Here is a 21,620-nt window from a genome sequence, read left to right as displayed (position 1 = left end):
TATTGCGCATTGCGTGTGACAACTGAGCAGGTAATGCACATATACTGGAGCCTGGACATTGAGGGGTTAATACAAAAAAGACAAAATGGAAGGCGCGCACACCTATTGCATTACTAACGACATTTAATGAATGATAAAATCAATAAAAAGTGGGTACTCACAAAAAAAGTCACTTCCAGCGCTAAGGGGTCTTCTATAGTGCAGGGCAACAGGGACATCAATATCCCAAGACTGTTGGACACCCCTGAGTTAAAGAAACGGCGCACCATTGGTTCTTGCATTATGTATAGTGGAAGCCGCAGTCTAGCAGAAGATTTTTGAGGTAGTGTAGTGCAGTGGTTCTCAACTCCGTCCTCAAGTACCTCCAACGTCCCAAAATGGAAGGAATGCACACCTAGTGCATTAACAATGACATTTAATGAATGATAATATCAATAAGCCAGGCTAGCTCTGAGGAAGGGGGTGCGCCCCCGAAACGCATCAGCTTTTACCCCGTGATGTGATTTAGCACACGTTTCCACACTGTGATTTTATGGCTTATTAAGAGTTGCTTTTTGTGAGTACCCACATTTTATTGATTTTACCATTATATGTCATTGGTAATGCCTAGTGTGAACTCCTTCCATTTTGTCTTTTTTTGTAGTTTTTACACCGTAGTACCCCATCTGAGGAAAGCAGCACCCACCTAGTCTTGGGATATTGATGTCCCTGTTGCCCTTAACTATAGAAGACCCCTTAGCGCTGGAAGTGACTGTCTTTTTTCGTGAATTGAGGGGTTAATGCACTTATACTGGAGTCTGGTCATTGTGGAATTCATGCGCATACACTGTCGTCTGGGCACTGAGGGGTTAATGCACATACAATGGTGTCTGGCCATTAAGGGGTTATGAACATAAACTGTAGTCTGGCCACTGAAGGGTTACTGCACATACATTGGAGTCTGGCCACTGAAGGGCTAATGTATATACAATGGAGTCTGGCCACTGAAGGGTTAATTAACATACACTGGAGTCTGGCCACTATAAGGTTAATGAACATTAACTGGATTCTGGTCATTGAAGGGTTAATGCACATACACTGGAGTCTGGCCACTGAAGGTTTAATGCACACACACTGAAGTCTGGCCACTCAAGGGCTAATGTATATACAATGGAGTCTGGCCACTGAAGGATTAATGTAAATGCACTGGAGTCTGGCCACTATAAGGTTAATGAACATTAACTGGAGTCTGGTCATTGAAAGGTTAATGTACATACACTGGAGTCTGGCCACTGAAGGTTTAATGCACATACACGGGAGTCTGGCCACTGAAGGGTTAATGCACACACACTGAAGTCTGGCCACTCAAGGGCTAATGTATATACAATGGAGTCTGGCCACTGAAGGATTAATGTAAATGCACTGGAGTCTGGCCACTATAAGGTTAATGAACATTAACTGGAATCTGGTCATTGAAAGGTTAATGTACATACACTGGAGTCTGGCCACTAAATTGTTAATGCACATGTACTGGAGTCTGGCCACTGAAGGGTTAATGTACATACATTGGCGTCTGAACTTTGTAGTCTGGACACTGAGGGGGTTAATGCACATATGCTGGAGTCTGGCCATTGAGAGGTTAATGCATCTATACTTGAGCCTGGCTATTGAAGGGTTCATGCACATGCAATGGATTTGGACACCGAGTAGTTTGTGCACATATAATGCAGTCTGGCCATTAAGGGGTTAATGCACATACACTTGAGTCTGGTCACTAAAGGGTTGATGCACATCTGGCCATTGAGTGAGGCATTAATACATTTACAGTTGTGCTCATAAGTTTACACACCCTGGCAGAATTTATGATTTCTTGGCCATTTTTTAGAGAATATGAATGATAACACGAAAACTTTTCTTTCACTCATGGTCAGTGTTTGGCTGAAGCCATTTATTATCAATCACCTGTGTTTACTCTTTTTAATCATAATGGCAACAGAAACTACCCAAATGACCCTGATCAAAAGTTTACATACCCTGGTGATTTTGGCCTGATAACATGCACACAAATTGACACAAAGGGGTTTGAATGGCTATTGAAGGTAACCATCCTCACCTGTGATCTGTTTTCTTGTAATCAGTGTGTGTATAAAAGGTCAATGAGTTTCTGGACTCCTGACAGACCCTTGCATCTTTCATCCAGTGCTGCACTGACATTTCTGGATTCTGAGTCATGGTGAAAGCAAAAGAATTGTCAAAGGATTTACGGGAAAAGGTAGCTGAACTTTAAAAAACAGGAAAGGGATATAAAAAGATATCCAAGGAATTGAGAATGCCAATCAGCAGTGTTCAAACTCTAATCAAGAAGTGGAAAATGAGGGGTTCTGTTGAAACCAAACCACGGTCAGGTAGACCAACTAAAATTTCAGCCACAACTGTCAGGAAAATTGTCTGGGATGCAAAGAAAAACCCACAAATAACTTCAGGTGAAATACAGGACTCTCTGAAAACATGTGGTGTGGCTGTTCCAAGATGCATAATAAGGAGGCACTTGAAGAAAGATGCGCTGCATGCAGGGCGGTCTTTAACATTGATTGGACCCTGGGCAAACATTTTTTTGGGGACCCCCCAAAGCCCCACACTCTGAGACATACAATAAATAGCAGGTAGACTCAAAGTCACTTCACTGTAGATCAGGCAGTGATTGGTTTCCAGAGGTTACAGCACACATTACGGCTCAGTGATTAGTTGCTAGAGCTTACAGCACATAATTTATGCTTGCTGATTGGTTGTTAGAGGTTACAGCATATTAAAGAGGAGCTGCACCTTTAAAATAAATATTAAAAGCCAGCAGCTACAAATATTGCAGCTGCTGACTTTTAATAAATTGACATTTACCTGTCCCAGGGTCCAGCGATTTTTGGCAGCAGATGACGAGTAATCGCTCGTCTCTCCGCTGCCCCCGCTGCCATCCTCTGTCAGGGAATCGGGAAGTGAAGCATTGAGGCTTCACTGCCTGGTTCCCTACTACGCATGCGTCTCCACTCATCCACAAATACCACAAAAGACTTCAAGCTGTCATTGATGTTACAGGGGGCAATACACAGTATTAAGAACTGGGGTGTGTAAACTTTTGATCAGGGTCATCTGGGTAGTTTCTGTTGTCCTTATGATTTAAAAAGAGTAAACACAGTTGATTGATAATAAATGGCTTCAGCCAAACCCTAACCATGAGTGAAAGAAAAGTTTTTGTATTATCATTCATATTCTCTGAAAAATGGCCAAGAAATCATAAATTCTGCCAGGGTATGTAAACTTATGAGCACAACTGTATACTGAAGTCTAGACATTGGCATTGAGGGGTTATTGTGCATACACTGGAGTCTGGACATCGAGGGGTTAATGCACACACACTAATGATGGGAGGATTGTGGTTGGGGCGTTGCAGTGCAGTTTGGAAGAAGAAACACATAGGAAGGAGAAGAGAAGAGAAGAGGAGAGGAGGACAGACTGCAGGCTGAAGAATGGAGCAGGAGCATCAGGTGAGGGGGAGCCGGGATGAGGGAACACATGGTAGGGGGCCAGGAGATCAGGGAGGGGGGACTGTGTAAAGTGTATGGAGGAGGGAATGTGAGAGTAGGGAGCAGGACAGGGAATCCCTATAATGGGTGTGAAGTCACAGAGCCACAGGGAGAAATCCCAAACTTCCCACCCCAGCAAAACTGGAGATCCTGGAAGTGATGATACAATTCTCTGCTCATCAAATGGGAAATCAAAATGAGACATTAATGGGGAAGGAGGACTGAGGACTAGAGCTGCCCATACACACATAGAGTTAGAAATACAGATCCCTCCATCCACACTATACAGCACGGACGGACAAATCTCCCGCCAGCTGTCCAATACCTGAACAGTGCCTGCATCTGATTGGATGCTGTTCAGATAACTATGTTACGCCCGGTTTCATTGATTTTTCCATTGAAGGATGTCGGGCAGAAGCCACCCGCTGAGCGCATTCCAGGCGGGAGGATGGAGGAAGACCAAAGCTGGTCATACAACATTCATACAACATTTTTAGTTGTAAGAAAGTTTCTTCATTTTACAAACTGTTAGTGAAGTCAAATCAATGTTCATTGTTTTACAACAGTTCCGAGAAAATTTGAAGGAGTAGAATGGAAACATTTTCTCAAATAAATTCCTAACAGTGAATGTGATTTTTCGGCTTGGGAAATGACATATTAATTCCAAAATCAAATGTTAAAAGCAAACTAATGCCGCGTACACACGATCGAATTGTATGACGTACTTAGTCCGTTGAAACACATTTCAACGGACAATCCGCTCGTGTGTGGGCTTCAGCGGACTTTTTCAGCGTGAAGTCCGGAGTACTAAGAAGGTCGGTTTGCACACCAATCTTCCCGTCGTACTTTGGTTTCAGCGGACAATACGGTCGTCAGTATGCTAGTCCGACGGACTAAGAATGGCGCATGCCCAGAAAGGATTTACAGGGCGGAAGCGTTCTGTCTTGTAAAACTAGTGTTCGTGTTGAAGCTAGCATATTCGTCATGCTGCTAATTTTGTGATCTTTTAATATAGCACATTCTTTTCTTCTTCATAATGTGAGAAAAGTGAAGTTGCTTTGCTGCTTATATTCACACAGAGTTATCACAAATGTTTTTATTCATCCTCATCTTATGATTAATATTCCAATTCGAGAATAAATAATAAAAAAAAAATAACGGACGAATTAAGCTGAAGTCTGAAAAGCGTGAATCGTCTCTAACCAAACTTCCACTAACGCAAAGTCAGCAGAAGGAGCCCAAAGGGTGCTTTGCTGTGTCTTGGACTTCCTATTTCTAGTCCCGTCGTACGTGCTGTACACGTCATCGCGCAAGCTTTCGTCGGACTGTTTGTGTATCCGTGTGTGGCCAAGTCCGTTCAGTAGAAAGTACGCCGGATTGTCCGTAGGATTGTATGACGGACTAAGTACGTCATACAATTCGATCGTGTGTACGCGGCTTTAGTCTTGTACTTTTTAGTACTTTTGAATGACATTTGTCCAACCTTTGAATGTACAAAAAATTTTTGTACGAAATACAGTATTATCGCTCCATAAGACGCACCTGACCATAAGAGGCACCTAGGTTTTCGAGGAGGAAAACAAGAGAAAAAAATAATCTGAACCAAATGGTATACTAAAATATTTACCAGTGCCCATAAAATGCAGCCTGATCAGTGCCCATAAAATGCAGCCTGATCAGTGCCCAATAAAATGCAGCCTGATCAGTGCCCATAAAATGCAGCCTGATCAGTGCCCATAAAATGCAGCCTGATCAGTGCCCATAAAATGCAGCCTGATCAGTGCCCATAAAATGCAGCCTGACCTGTGCCCATAAAATGCAGCCTGACCTGTGCCCATAAAATGCAGCATGACCTGTGCCCAATAAAATGCAGCCTAATCAGTGCCCATAAAATACAGCCTGATCAGTGCCCATAAAATGCAGCCTGATCAGTGCCATTAAAATGCAGCCTGATCAGTGCCCAATAAAATGCAGCCTGATCAGTGCCCAATAAAATGCAGCCTGACCGGTGCCCATAAAATGCAGCCTCATCAGTGCCCATAAAATACAGCCTGATCAGTGCCCATAAAATACAGCCTGATCAGTGCCCATAAAATACAGCCTGATCAGTGCCCATAAAATGCAGCCTGATCAGTGCCCATAAAATGCAGCCTGATCAGTGCCCATAAAATGCAGCCTGACCTGTGCCCATAAAATGCAGCCTGATCAGTGCCCAATAAAATCCAGCCTGATCAGTGCCCAATAAAATGCAGCCTAATCAGTGCCCATAAAATGCAACCTGATCAGTGCCCATAAAATGCAGCCTGATCAGTGCCATTAAAATGCAGCCTGATCAGTGCCCAATAAAATGCAGCCTGACCTGTGCCCATAAAATGCAGCCTCATCAGTGCCCATAAAATGCAGCCTCATCAGTGCCCATAAAATGCAGCCTGATTATCCTGGAACTTCACCCTAAAAAACCTAAAAAGGCAGACATATTTGGGCTCAAGTTTGCATGAGGCCTAAAATAAATAAATAAATAAATAAATAAATAAAATGCTCGCAATTCTAAAAAAAAAAGCGGGCTGAAGGTCGGTTTAAAAGTTAAATGATGGGAACTCAATAATGAAAAGTAATAAATAAAGAAAATGTTCGCAATTCTATTAGTGGTAGGGGGTAAAAGGCAGACAAAAGCAACGCTAAAAAAATAAAAAAATAAAATAAAATAAAAAAGGGGGCTGAAGGTCCACTTTTTAAAATTAAGGGATGAGAATGCAATAATGAAAAGTAATAAAAATAAATAAAATGTTTGCAATTCTATTATTGGGAGGGGGAAAAGGCAGGTAAAAGCAATGCTAAAACAAAATAAAAACATAAAATAAAAAAGTGGAATGAAGGTCAGTTTAAAAGTTAAAGGATGACAACTCAATAATGAAAAGTAATAAATAAATAAAATGTTCGCAATTCTATTATTGGGAGGGGGGAAAAAACAGGCAAAAGCAATGCTAAAAAAATTGGGGGCTGAAGGTCCGCTTTAAAATTATGGAATGAGAACTCAATAATGAAAAAATAAATAAATAAAATGTTTGCAATGTTCTTTTATTGGGAGGGGCGGGGGAGGGGCAGTCAAAAGCAATGCTAAAAAAATAAAAAATAAAAGGGGGCTGAAGGTCCGTTTTTAAAACTAAGAGAACTCAATAATGAAGAGTAATAAAGAAATAAATAAAATGTTCGCAATTCTATTATTGGGAGGAGGGGGGGGGGGGGGGCAGGGGAGAGCAATGTAAAAAAAAAAGGGGGGGGGCTGAAGGTCTGTTTTTAAAATTAAGGGATGAAAACTCAAAAATAAAAAGTAATAAAAGGAAAAAAAAAAGTGTTTAACAACAAATAGTAGCAAATAATAACCAGATAAATAATAAAATACAAAACATAAAATAATAATGAAAAAACAAGTGGGAGTGTTTCTGCTTGTGTAGAAAGATGCGTGCGAGTGTATGGGGTGTATGAGGGTGTGTGTGTGTTGCAGAGTCACGCAATCCTACTACAGAGTTTGGCGACACTGTGTAATCTGAATCTCTTTGTCTAGTTGCCTTGTAGAAGAGGGGGATGGGGGGAGAGTTTCCTGTTCTTCTTCTTCAGTACAATTTAAAGGTTAACTCCATTTTCATGGTAAATTCATTTCAACAACAGTCTTCCCATAAAATTGTATGTGTGCATATAACATATTTTATCATGTTCTCCTTTATGCCTTCCCCAGCAGCTACATAAAAGGTTATGTAGGATGTAAGGAGAAGGCTTGAGGAGCTGGATCAGCACAGACTTGTAATTAGACACTCTCAAAAGAGGAGAGGGCTATGGCAAACAAGGAAGGAGGGGGCTGTGCTAGTGAATTGACTCCCCCAGAGTCATGCTGCACTCTGTGAACGGTCCCGCAGCCTCCTGGGAACTGTGAAGTTTCTCAGGAGGTTGAGGGGCAGTGACGGTAAGGTGACCAGACAATCCAGTCCCTGAATTGAAGACACTATCCCCGGAGCACAACTGTCCTCGGATTTGTCCCCGGATTGCAGGGTGCCCGCTGTTGTTCTGCCTGTGTCTGTTGTACAGAAATAGCCCTCCCCCCCATGAAAACTGGGGGCGGCAGAAGGGTGAATGTCATTCTGAGGGAGACTGGGAGGAGGTGCAGTGCATGTGGCTGGAGGGGCAGAGATTAGGAGGAGCTGGAGTGCAGTTGGCTGGAGGGGCAGAGTTCTTATCTCAGCCAAGAGCCAGGGGGCAACAGGTTTTCTGGGGGAAACACTATTTCGGCACAAGACCTGCCTCCTGGTTTGGCTCCTTGGCTTTGATAGACAGCACACTTGTTCAACGTGCTGTCTGTCATAGGTAGGAGCTGATCCAATGGTGGGCGCACGGCGATTCAAATTAATGCTGTCACAGTGGGTGATGCCAGGCCTCTGTGATGATCCAGGTGGCTTTCCTCACTGATCTCCTGCACTGGTGGGGCTGCATTGCAATGCAACAGGTCGGGCTGCATTGGTGGGCACTGGTGAGGCTGCATTGATGGGCTCTGGTGAGGCTGAATCGATGGGCTCTGGTGAGGCTGAATTGATGGGCTCTGGTGAGGCTGAATTGATGGGCACTGTTGAGGTTGCATTGATGGGCTCTGGTGAGGCTGAATTGATGGGCACTGATCAGGCTGCATTGATGGGCACTGATCAGGCTGCATTCATGGGCACTGATCAGGCTGCATTGATGGGCACTGATCAGGCTGCATTGATGGGCACTGATCAGGCTGCATTCATGGGCCCTGGTGAGGCTGCATTGATGGGCCCTGGTGAGGCTGCATTGATGGGCACTGATCAGGCTGCATTGATGGGCCCTGATGACGCTGCATTGATGGGCACTGATCAGGCTGCATTGATGGGCCCTGGTGAGGCTGCATTGATGGACACTGGTGAGGCTGCATTGATGGACACTGATCAGGCAGCATTGATGGGTACTGGTGAGGCTGCATAGATGGGCACTGTAGAGTATAATACACTCTTCAAATTTGCTTTAAAATGCATGGTTTTTCCTTTTTATCAACAAGAAAATAATGATGTTATGCGGTTGGGCTGGTATAATAATGCCATGGGGCTGGTATGAAATGATTTCCAGAAATAACATACAATATATATCATACAATCATTACATAAACACATACCACATGCACTGCATATATCATTTGAGGAAAATAGGCTTATAAAATAGTTTAAATGTTGTAAAGCGCTGCATAAACTGTCGGCGCTTTATAAATCCTGTATAATAATAATAATAATAATAATAATAATAGTTTACTATTTGCTATTAAAAAAAAATTTCTAAATATTTCCTCGGATTTTACTTTAAAAATCTGGTCACCTTAAGTGACGGGGAGCTGAATTTCTGCTCGGGACGCCTAGGTGATCTGGGCAGAAGTGGGAGCCGGTACCTGCCAATAAAAAAAATTTAAAAAAAACAATATACGCAGAGGAAGGGGGGCATCAGACAATCAGTGGAACTTTCTGGAGTAAGTGGAGTTCCACTTTTAATCTATGCTATGGAGAAGCCTGGACAGGGGGGCATTAAAGCACATGCATTGGTGACTGGTCATTGAGGGGTTATTGTATATACTTTGGAGACTGATCACTGAGGGGTTCATGCTCATACACTGGATCCTGGTGACTGAAGGTTAATTCATGTAATCCGGAGACTTTTAGCACAGAATTGATTAGAGAAGGAGCCAAAAACTAGAGGGTGCTACAGCTTGTTTCCAAAATATCTGCTTAAAGCCAATCCGTACCTATTGGAGGTTACAAAATTGACAGCCCTTTATTTATCTGATGTCCACTTTTATAGATAACTAAGGAGGCTTTCGAGACCACCTTCAAGAAATTACCAGAAAGTGCGATCTGCAGGCTTCCACTATCTTTAGTTCATGGAGTACCACTGATGAAACCTATTGCGGACCAATGGGAACGGGTGGAAAAATTTCAAGCCAGACCAGACGATATCCTCATAGTGACTTATCCAAAGGCAGGTAAGAGAGACTTGGGTCTATGCTGGTTGTTGACCCAACTAATTTCCCTAGCCCATCATGATCACCAAATTTCTAAAATCAAAGCAATTCCTTAACAATAAAACAGGACGATACATTTCTGAATAGAATAATTTGGTGTTTAAGAACAGAGTTTTATGATGATGGGTCTTACACATGACTGGAAAAAAGCGAGGAAGATACAAAGAGTTTTTTTGGGTCAAACCAAGAGCAGGGTGTAGGCCAAGGTTAGGGCAGACCGAGAAGGTTCTCCTGTACTTTTGTGAGGAAATCCACAAATTGTGCACTGCAGGTGGGGCCCAAGGACGTTTTTTCGAACTTGGGCTTCAGGTCTACTTTTTTCCCTTTTTAAATTGTGATTTTCTGAGGTCTCTCTAGGCACTACATGGATACAAGAGATTGTGGACTCCATAATGAATGATGGCGAGCTAGAGAAGAACATGCGTGCTCCCACCCATGTACGCTCTCCATTTCTGGAACTGTTCCCCCCTCCTCCTATTCCTTCCGGTAAGCTTGGGTTAAGTGCTCATCCAGCTCGGTTCATGAAACACTGGCCTTGATGTTGACTATTTCACTCTTTCCTTTAGGCATAGATGTTTTGAATGTTACTCCATCTCCACGACTGGTCAAAACCCATCTGCCGTATAAGCTGGTGCCAATATCTTTTTGGGAGCAAAAGTGCAAGGTAAGAATAAGGATGGGATAAATGGTTAGACCTAAAACAAAAGTGTGAAGCATAAACATAGCATGGTCTTTGAGGTTACCAAAGCTGGCCGTACACTGTACACACTCAAATGAATGTTCGTACAAAAAAAACCTCATCAACCAGGTTTGATGAATGGCATACTTCAAAATTTCGGTTGCTTTCCCAAATGATAATTACATACACTGTTGGAAATTCGTTTGACAAAAATTTTCTATTTTGCGCCTTCAAATTTTTTTCGGCACTACATTCAATCATCAATATGACCTCCCTAACGATTAGAAAATTGAACAAATGTCCAGAAAAACATCTTCCAAAACAATTCTAGTTTATCGGCCAGCTTTGGAAAAACATTTGTTTCCTTCAGAAAGCTCAATCTTTTTGGGAGCAAAAGTGCAAGGTAAGAATAAGGATGGGATAAATGGTTAGACCTAAAAGAAAAGTGTGAAGCATAAACATAGCATGGTCTTTGAGGCTACCAAAGCTGGCAGTACACTGTACACACTCAAATGAATGTTCGTACAAAAAAAACCTCATCAACCAGGTTTGATGAATGGCGTACTTCAAAATTTCGGTTGCTTTCCCAAATGATAACTACATACACTGTTGGAAATTCGTTTGACAAAAATTTTCTATTTTGCTCCTTCAAATTTTTTTCGGCACTACATTCAATCATCAATATGACCTCCCTAACGATTAGAAAATTGAACAAATGTCCAGAAAAACATTTTCGAAAACAATTCTAGTTTATGGGGCCAGCTTTGAAAAAACATTTGTTTCCTTCAGAAAGCTCAGACCTGATCAACTGCATACCACCCATAAAAAACACCCATACTATTAGAAATGATCATCACTGCAAGTTACCTAGAGAAGCATTAATCGATCACTGTGTTTTGCTCTCCATTTTGACCACTGAAGCCTATGAGAATAGATACTTCTATGTGACATATGCTAAATGGTAAGTACCCTTAAAGTTGTTGTAAACCTCAGGCATATCCTGTGTCCTCTGCCTCGTTCCTCTGCTATGAACATGAATCACTTCTGATGAGTTTTCCTAGCACCAAGAGAAAATGGTGACGGGGAGGGCACAGCCTGTGATTGACAGCCTCAGTTCTGTTCCTGTGTGCTCTGTGAAGGGGGTGCGTCCCTTCCCTTAAATCAGCTCTCAGAGCTCTCCCCACTAATCTAATTGCAGCTCTCCACCTCCTGCTATTCAGAGCTGAGAGATCCTGTATAAATTCTGCACTTTCAATGGATGCAGAGAAAAGATGGTTTTAGATAAACAGGTACAACTTATGTAGGAGGATTTGTTTCATCTCTCTGTATCACCTGAGGCCAGTCACTTCACTGAGTACATGTAAGGGTTCATAACCACTTTAAGGCTGATATCCCAACTTTTGTTAGATGCTGGTGAGATCAATCTCCTGACAGCTTCTCATATCATTGGTGGGATCTTGGTGGGATCTCTACAGACTTCCAAGGTTTGCATACCTGTAGTCATAGGCGCGAACACTGGGTGTGCTGGATGCGCCTGGGCACACCCTAATCTGGGGACAACCCATTGATCGCAATCTATCAGTCAAACATAGGCAGGTGATGGGTGGACCACAAATCTTCCTTGCCAACCCTCAGAAAAAAAAATATTGTAAAAAATAATGAAATAATTAAAATAAACTACTGACACCAAACTCTGGTCTACTGACACCAAACTCTGGTCTACTGACGCCAAACTCTGGTCTACTGACACCAATCTCTGGTCTACTGACACCGATCTCTGGTCTAATGACACCAATCTCTGGTCTACTGACACCAAACTCTGGTCTACTGACACCAATCTCTGGTCTAATGACACCGATCTCTGGTCTACTGACACCAAACTCTGGTCTACTGACATATCCACTGCTCTACTGACACTGCATACACACACACACATGCACACATGCACACAGGCATATGTGTTTGAGCTTTGGGGTGCACACCCTGATGCAATGGGCTGCCAGCCTCCGAGAAAAACTGATTTATCCAATAAAGTTTTGACTCCCAAATGTAAATTGGTTTCCAAAAACAAAGATCGTTTTGACATTAATTTCACGCACATGCAAAAAGTTCATAGCTTATTCTTCTGTTTGCAGACAATTTGCTTTGCTCGGAATTTAAAGGACAACGCAGTGTCGTGCTACTTCTTCGACCAGATGAATAAGTCTCAGCCTGATCCCGGGACCTGGGATGAGTTTGTGGAAAAGTACCTAAAGGGTGAAAGTATGTGTAGACAGAATATTGATTTGTAAACCAAAGGTTGATGATGCAACCAAAATACCAAAGGTGTAAGTCTTAGGTCTGTATAACAAAAGCTTAGTCAAACTCTTATTAGCCAGGAACCATGACTGATAAAATGTCAAAATAGTACTAAGCCCCCATTCACATTGAGTGTGGCTTTGAAATTACACACTTTTAAAGCCGCATCACGGTGCCACTTCGGGTGCAACTTTGAGGACATCTGCGCGGCTTCATTCACAGATGTCTACTGAAGTCAAACCCAAAATCACCAAAAGTAGTGCATGTATTCATTTTTCAAATCAATGCAGCACCGCAAAGTCGGTGTTACATCAATTTGAACACTGCCATTGCCAGCAATAGGATGCGACTTGTCATGCGATAGCATGGCATGACAAATCGCTCCAATGTGAATGGAGGCTAAATATTTAAAGGGGTTGTAAATTCTCATGGTTTTTCACCTTAATGCATGAGGTGCACACATGTATGTAAACTACAATTGCTCCACACATCTGAGGTATCACTGTGCACATCAAAGTGAGAGCAATCATTCTAGGGCCGTAATACGTAGTTAAAGTGTTACTAAACCTACAACAGTAAGATCAGTAAAGCACTCTTGTTATAAGTGCCAGGGCTGGCCTCAGCCCTTCCTTCTCTGAGCTGGCCACTCAGCTTGTCGGCTAATTGCCAGCTTCTATCTCTCCACAGTGACTCACCTGTTGATGATATCCTGCTTGTCAGTCCTGCCTAGTTAAGCCGTCCAGCCCATATGATCTCATCCTTTGCCCTGGTCAACATCACAGAGACTATCTCCTGCGTTCCTGTTAAAAAAAAAAACTCTGGCTATGTTTTGACCATGTTTACTCTGTTTACCTTTTTTTATTATTATTATTATACAAGTGTGCTTTAACTGTACTTCTATCTAGATTCATGGTTTCTGACAGCAGGCGAAGGCCATGAATTCAGGAGATGCAGTCAATCCACTTGTTGGTAATATTTTTTCCAAATTGGATGAGCAAGATCACCGCATGGATCAGTTTGCCATGGCATTACAAATGCTGCTGAGTCGCATGGCTCACCTGGAATCTCCCACTGTGGCTGCTCCGGTACAACCCGTGTTGCAGGCCATCCCTGCTGCTGCTCCAGTCTCTGTGCAGGCACCCGCCTCGAGTATTACCTCTAGAAGAGGTATGTTTGGTTCCGCTCCGCTTCCCCAAGGATTTGGGTGCAATCCAGTCTAATGCAGAGAGTTTCTCAACCAGGTTGAGATGCTGCCCCAGGCATTTCCCACGGACAGAAGCAAAGTAGGTTTCATGATATCTTTGCTTTCTGAGAGAGCCTTGGCCTGGGCAAACCCTCTATGGGAGACGCAAAAACCTGTTGTCTTGAGTTACCCAGAATTTGTGGCTTCTTTTAAAAGGGCCCCGCTTTTGCTGCCAAGTGCCTCATGTCCATCAAACAGAGTACGAGAACTGTTGCCGATTACGCCATTGAATTCCGTACTCTGGCAGCAAAGGTTGCTTGGAACAATGAGGCCCTCGTGGCTGCTTCTTCTCATGGTCTCTCGGATACCATCAAGGATGAGATAGCAGCTTGAGATATACCCACTGATATGGAAAAGTTGATTACATTTGTCATCCTCATTGACTCCAGACTCAGAGAAAGACTCTCTTTTAAGGAGCGCTTGCGGAAGCCTCCTGTACATTTGTCTCTGAGCTTTGCAGTCCCACCCTTGCCTCCTGGTACCAAGTCGGTCAGTGAAGGTGAACCCATGCACTTGGGCTTCACGTGTCTCTCTGCGGATGAGAGAGTCATTAGGAGGAGGGAGAGATTGTGCCTTTATTGTGGCCAGGTAGGTCACTTTTTGAAGTCTCATCCTACCTATGAGAGCACTATCCATCCTTGTGGCTACTTTTCCAAGAACTTGTCACCTGCGGAGTGCAATTACGAGATTGGTGACAGAGAGCTGTTAGCGATCATTTTAGCCCTGAAAGAATGGAGATTTCTCCTCGAAGGTACCACTGTGCCGGTTCTCATTCTTACTGACCATAAGAATCTCACTTTTTTTTATCTGAGGCTAAACCCCTCTCTCCCAGAAGGGCGCGATCAGCTCTTTTCTTGTCAAATTTCAATTACATTGTCTCATTCTTACTCGGTACTAAGAATGTAAGGGCTGACACTTTTCCAACAATTTTCCTCCACTTCCAAGATGGAGCCGGTTCCGGTTCCTGTGATTCCTCCTGATCGTATTCTGGCTACGGTTCGCACCAGTCTCACTTCTCCTTTGGGTGACAAAATTCTTGCTGCTCAGGTCCATGCTCCTCCTGAGAAACCTTGTAACCGCTGCTTTGTCCCAGAGAGTTTCCATACTGCCATGCTCCAGACTTGCCATTCTCCCTAGGCTGCTGGCAACATGGGAAGAATCAACTCTTTTTGGTAATTTCCCAACAATTCTGGTGGCCTAGTCTACATGCTGATGTGATCTTCATAGCTGCCTGTTCTGTGTATGTTCAGAGTAAGACTCCACGACCCCTTTCAGTGGGCCTCCTACAACCCATACCCAATGGAGAGAGGCCCTGGACCCACCTGTCTATGGATGTCATTGTGGAGTTGCCCACTTCTAAGGAACTGGCTTACATTTTTGCTCAGGAGATCTTTAGCTTACATGGGCTACACAAGGTGATTGTCTCAGACAGGGGTAGTCAGTTTGTGTCCCGGTTCTGGGGAGCCTTTTGTGCACAGTTGGGACTCCAGCTTGCTTTCCCCTCTGTGTATCACCCACAGTCTAATGGGGCCGCAGAACGAGCCAATCAGTCCTTGGAGCAATTCCTACGTTGCTATATTTCAGACCATCATAACAACTGGTCAGACCTCTTACCGTGGGCGGAGTTTGCTCACAATAGTGCCTTGAATTATGCTTCCCAATTGTCCCTGTTTTATGGCGAACTATGGTTTCCAACCTTCCATGTTGACTCATTTGTTCCGCAGAGTATTCTTGCATTAGAGGAGCATCTCCAAGGTCTTCGTTCCACTTGGGCACAAGTCCAGGAGGCACAAAGTCCACACAAAGCTCCTTCCTTTTATTTTTTTTATTCCTACATAGGAATATTTATTATTATTATTATTATTATTATTCAGGATTTATATAGCGCCAACAGTTTGAGACGTGAGGTCCTCCAAATCCTTTTTTTTTTTTTTTTTTTTTTACAGTAAGCTTTCTTGTTTTCCACAAACTGCATTGGAATTGATGTTGTCTAGTCAGTTTGCATTCAGTTCATTCTTCATTAATTATTGCAAAAAAAAGGTTTTTTTTCTGCAACAAAATACGTTGAAGAGGAAGTGTGTCAATGAAAGGTCTGGAAATGTATTATTTATTTATAAAGCCTTAAAATATTTACTTGACATAAATGGGAACAATGGGATATACCAGTGAACAACTGACTGTACGCCAGAAAGCTCTTTTCGGCAGATAAAGTGCACTTAGAGGTCTCTGTACCCAGAAAAAGTGGCAGAGTTTTGACTTTGGCTCACATTCCTTTCTTTCATAGTGTCCTGGGGAAACTGGTTTGACCATGTGATTGGCTGGTGGAATGCGAAAGACAAGCACGACATACTCTATATATTTTATGAAGATATGAAGGAGGTAAGCTGGGGGGTAGAGATTTAAAGGCATAAGCCCTTTTTTATTATTATTAAACATACAGTATTGTAAAAATAACCTGATGTCAAGTAATGTGGTACAGTAATGTATCGAGTGGGACTGTTCCATTTACATGGATCCTCATGGTTATGAGAAATAGAGGAATCAATATACTTGGTGGTTGTGGGGAGTTCTCCTCTCTTAGTTATGTTCATAATAGTTATCCTTTAAAGATTCTTACTTTTATGAACAGGACCCCAAACAAGAGATACGTAAGGTGATAAAGTTTCTGGGGAAGAACCTCTCAGAAGAAGTATTGGATAAGATCTTCCACCACACAACGTTTGAAGCCATGAAGGAAAACCCAATGGCAAATTATTCCACCATTCCAATTACTATATTTGACCAGACCATCTCACCCTTCATGAGGAAAGGTGGGTAATCAGTGTATCTGCAAAATAACTATGGTTTGAAAGAGCAATGGAACCAAATGACAGGACATAGTGGGAAATCCAGACACAGAAATTGGTTCCAGAGCCAGAGAATTTCAGCAGACAGGGCATTGTAGATTGTTTTTTTGTAGGCAGGAGGCTCACACCAAGTCGTAAAGTGGTCCTGATCTTTAGGGGCCGCTTTATGGAGATTTGGCCTGTGTTCTATGATGTTCCCAGCCTTGGCACTTGGGTCTCTTCCACTGGCAAGGTAAAGAATTCCAGACAGAGAAGTAGTCTTGTGACTTGTGAAGACAAATAGGTCAAGGCAGGCAGTGTGCCACCACGATGTACAGGGATCAGGGCCTGTTACGTACCTGGTAGGAGATTGAGATGACAAGGCTGGCCTCTCTTGTATCTCCGGTCCAGGCCCCACTGAGGTTGGAACAGGTGGTGCCGAAGGACAGGAGCAACACGAGTGCTGACAGGTGTTGGTGGAAGAACTTGCAGCAAGAGAAGTAGGAACAGAAGTTGAGCAGGATAAACCAGCTGAGATTAAAGGAGCACTCTGCATGTGCAGCTGGTTCAGGAAATAAGGCTTGTTACATAGTTAGTCTGGTTGAAAAAAGTCCATCCAGTTCAACCAATAGAAGGGATAGGAAATTATACAGTCCTATAAACATAATAATTTACCCACAGTTTGTCCAGAGGAAGGCAAAAAAAACAAAACAAAGCATGAACCAACTTTCTCTAGTGGGGGAAAGAAATTCTTCTTGATCCCCCAAGAGGCAATTTGATATCCCCAGCAGACTTGAGACAGAAATGTGCTGTGGTAACTGGAGCCAGCGAGCCTGACAGTCGGAGCAGGCACTCAGAAGCAAAATGTAGTCAAGTCATAGACTGGAGCGTGGCTACAGAGGCAGCTGAGGTCAGTAGTGCGCAGGCAACAAAGTACAGGCAACAAGGTACAGAAGCATAAGCAGAAGCTTGGTCAGGAGTAGAGCTGAGGTCAAGAACAGGCAGGCAGAAGTAAAAGTGGGATTCAGGGTCAGGTCTGTAACAAGCCAGGTCATCAATGGAGATCAAATACAGGATACACGCAGGGCACAGGAAGTAGCTGAAGACCAGTCAGCACTGATGGTGGACTAGAGCATCCTGTAAATAGGCCACCTGGTGCCAACAGGGACTGAGGTTGCGCTCCTGCACATGCTCGAATGAATGTGTGCATTCCTACGAGCATGTGCATGCCTGGTCATCAGTCATCTTACCGGAATTCCATGACAGGGCCAGTGGTAGACAGATGAATACAGGTACCACACAGAAAGGCAAGGTATCAGGTATGCTCTGATGTAGATGTACAGCACAAGATCCTGTGTAAAGATGCACAGGTCTGATGCTCAAGTTCAGATATCAAACGCAGAACATGAAAGGGAAAAAAGATCAAGTAGGCTAGAGTCAAACAAAGAGGCGAGGTTTGCACGGATCCTGGGGATCAGTAGCAAACAAGTCAGAAAGTAGCGTAATGACTAGCATGAGGAACTGCTAAATACCATTGGATAGCTGATTCAAGTCATGAGCAATCATGGAGTTCCAGACTGGGGTCTGGAAAAGAGTTAGGACTTGCATGAAAAAACAAAACAAAAAAAACAAAAAACTGAATTGTCCAAAAATATAGACATAGCAGTCAAAGAATCAAATCTGGTGTGTTATCCATCTGATTAAGCATTAGCCCTTCTACCTAGGCTGGCAAGAGTAGGACTGGAGATCTGATGCCTACAAGGTTTTCCATAGGGGGACCCTGTTGTTGATGGTAATGTGACTGCAATTATATTTTTCTGCAATGATCTCCATATCTTTTGTTGGGTAACTTTATTATCTTTGCATTTTTAATTCAGGCGAAGTCGGAGACTGGATGAACTATTTTACAGAATCCCAGAGTAAAATGTATGACATGGAATATGAAGAGAGAATGAAAGGAACCGACCTGAAATTCCGCACCACCATCTGAACTGAGCCATTGGAGTCTGGAGATGATACAGAAAATGATTCTTGCTATACAACAAAAAGTCTTGACCTAGAGACCTGCATTGTTTTGGATACAAACAGTATCCAATCAGATATTTGATTTTGAAGTGTTCAAATCCACAGCCAATGATGTACCGAAGGTGTTGAAAGACCGATGTTCTCCCCTTGCAAAACCAAGCTTGATGGATGCACCAAAGATGGAAATCATTTTTCTGCAGGTTAAATTTTCAGGTTAAGTCACCAGGACTTACTCTTTCTGGTTCAAATCTATTTTCCCTGTTGCATATCAGAACCATCCATTTTCAAACTGGAAATAGCAAGTCTTGAACTGAGCCAGGGTTCATTAGAAAGTAATTTCTTGCCAGCAAATCAGACTTTCTTTGTGAACTGGCCCAAAGAACTACTTATCCATATACTTCCTTGATGCCATATATCAGTGTCCTACTTTATAAGTATATCACTTTTTTTGTTAGGTCACTTGCATCTCAGTAGATGGGGATCCCCACCCCATCCCACTGAAGAGTTAAAGGATGGTACCTTATGGGATCTGGCGAGTTCTAATAAATCCACAATAGCTATATTACTATTCAATTCCTCTATGCATCCAACCTTAAAACATCTGTTCACCCACATTGATAGTTCAGATTCTGGTAGACGCTGAAGAGGTAAACCACATAACTGTTTCTTAGATCTCCAGGGATTCGGGTAGTGAGATCTCGGAGTTTGAGTTCCTGGGTGTGCATACCCGTTATGACCAGGGGAAACCATTGTCTCTCTTGGATTATTAATGTAGCTTATATTATGAAGCAGGCAATTGCAAGGAAAGGAACAAGGTGGACAGATTTAAAGCCAAGAGCTATGGTGATCTCACCCAAAGTACCCAAGATTTCATCCAAGATTCCAAGTGGTCACACAGCAATGTGAACATCTTTTTTTGAATGGACTTACCCTTTAAAAAGGGTCATTTGGTTTTAGTGTCTCCGCAATATTCTCCTCTTTTGATTTATTAAGTAATTTTGCAACCTTAGAGGAAGACTCGTGTCTACTATTCTTCTTCCTCTCTTCTGCCTCTCTCCATTTTTCTTTTTCCTCTGTTCTCACCTTTCTATTCACTTTCCTGATGAGCATAATTATTTAATGTTACTTGACGCCACACTGATCTTCCAGTCTTGTGAATGTTCTGGCGGTATGGAAGTCACCCACACCTTTTGATCCTTTTCCTGGGTGGCTACCCGAAGAGATGATATTGATCAATATATTTGTATTGGGATGTTGATATGGATTGACTAACATATTTGTGTGGATATTGTCAAGTTGTACTCATAATTTCAATGTGGATTTCTTTTCTTTTTTATATAATTTTTGAAATCTTTGATAGTAATAAAAATATATTCAACCTAAAAAGCCCCACGAGCATCACTGGCATGGGCCAATCACCAGGCACCAAATCTGTCGCAAAGATTGAGTCATGTGTTCCTCCATATCTAGAAATACTGGGAATTTTCTCAGCTGAATGAGTGACAGGAGAGTTAGGAAAAGTTAAAGAAAAACAAGAAATACTCACTAACACCCCAGCTTCTTAAAGGGTGACATGACTGGGTCTTCTTATGGGAAAGGTTAGACTTCCAAATTATGTGAGCATGCACTCCTATGCAGTAATGGAGCAATGTATGAGGAGATTTTGTAACTTCAGCTTTCCCAAGATCCTGCTGTAAGAACCAGTGATATCGGTGGACATTAAAGTTATTGTAAACCCCCCCTCCCCCCCCAAAAAAAAACGAAAACCGGTAAGACAATGGTATAATGAAAATACTTACCTTAGAACAGAGCCCCCGCAGCGGCGCCTGCACACTGCTGAGAAGGCTGACCTCTTCCCCGGTGTTTCTTCCCCAGGTTTGCGGGCTCCGTTGCTGTGAGTGTCCGGTGCCACGATGATGTCATTCACCCACGAGTGTGCGCCGGAGCCACCGGTAAATGGCTCTGTAGAAACGGCATTGGCGGCCGTTCCTTCAGAGCGCACGCACCGACATGTGAGCTCGCCCCCCGCCGAACCAAACTAGGCCGCATGTCCTCAACATGGAGGAATGCTTTGAGGCAGGGGGAAGAATACAGAGGAAGAATAAATTTTTAATAAAGTTAAAAAACTGCCTCTTGTCTTTTGTTACACTACACTAATTTTTATTTTTTTTGGTGAATGGGTAGGGGTACAATGTAAGCCATACTCATTCACATGGGGGGGCCGAGATCTGGGGGCCGCCCTGTTAAAGGGGACTTCCTGATTCTGATAACCCCCCCCCCCCCCCCCCACAGACCCCGACAACCACTGGCCAGGGTTGTGGGGAAGAGGGGGGAAGGTGGGGTGGGGGGAGAACCTCCCTGCCCCAAAGCATCCCCATCATGTTGAGGGAATGCGGCCTGGTATGGTTCAGGAGGGCTGCTGGGCTGCATGCTCGGATAAGGGTCTGGTATGGATTTTTGCAGTAGACCCCACACCATTTAAAAAAAATATTTGTTTGGCATGAGGTGTCCTCTCCAAATCCATACCAGACCCAAAAAGCCTGGTATGGACCTGGGGGGGGACCCCATACCGTTTTTTTTTTTTTATAATTTCTTCTTTTTTACATTCAGCTGTCAATGGGGAACTCCGCTGACAGCTGATGACTCATCAGTTGTTAAGAACGTAATGGTCGGCTTCTTAGCAACTGACTATATACAGTGAATGTAGAAAAAAAAACCCACAAAAGCAAGACGCAAGTCGCGGTAAAAACAGGGTTAAAAAATGCGGAAAGCACAGCAAGAAGCACCGCAAAAATGCTCAAAAGCAACAGCCTTAAGGCTGTCAGCAGATCGGCCTCTACACACTCAGAAGTGCCTAAAAATGCTGAGCAACTGGGCATGTGCAGAGCAGGCTGAGGCATTGTATTACTGGATTTTAAAC

The 21,620-nt window shown here is 43.1% G+C and overlaps 1 protein-coding gene across 1 annotated transcript; it reads left to right on the top strand.

Annotated features, from left to right (window-relative positions):
- Positions 1-3,379: 3,379 nt before the first annotated feature.
- LOC143923630 (sulfotransferase 1C1-like) lies at positions 3,380-20,086 on the top strand. Its single transcript, XM_077447430.1, has 8 exons — positions 3,380-3,518; positions 9,411-9,591; positions 9,988-10,116; positions 10,197-10,294; positions 12,445-12,571; positions 16,135-16,229; positions 16,480-16,660; positions 18,553-20,086. The coding sequence occupies exons 1-8, from the start codon at positions 3,501-3,503 to the stop codon at positions 18,663-18,665; spliced, it is 942 nt and encodes a 313-aa protein (XP_077303556.1). The 5' UTR covers positions 3,380-3,500; the 3' UTR covers positions 18,666-20,086.
- Positions 20,087-21,620: the final 1,534 nt, after the last annotated feature.

This window comes from Lithobates pipiens, unplaced genomic scaffold (genome assembly GCF_037356315.1).
Source record: "Lithobates pipiens isolate NorthernLeopardFrog02 unplaced genomic scaffold, aLitPip1_a1.2 Scaffold_22, whole genome shotgun sequence".
Classification (NCBI taxonomy): Eukaryota; Metazoa; Chordata; class Amphibia; order Anura; family Ranidae; genus Lithobates; species Lithobates pipiens.
The sequence above is the reverse complement of the archived record's forward strand: the minus strand, read 5'-3'. Positions and strand labels throughout refer to the sequence as shown.

Excerpts from the sequence above, each read along its gene's own strand:
- LOC143923630 (XM_077447430.1), top strand. Across the intron at positions 9,592-9,987 it reads AGTGACTTATCCAAAGGCAG|GCACTACATGGATACAAGAG; the intron begins GTAAGAGAGACT and ends AGGTCTCTCTAG. Across the intron at positions 10,295-12,444 it reads TTTGGGAGCAAAAGTGCAAG|ACAATTTGCTTTGCTCGGAA; the intron begins GTAAGAATAAGG and ends TTCTGTTTGCAG.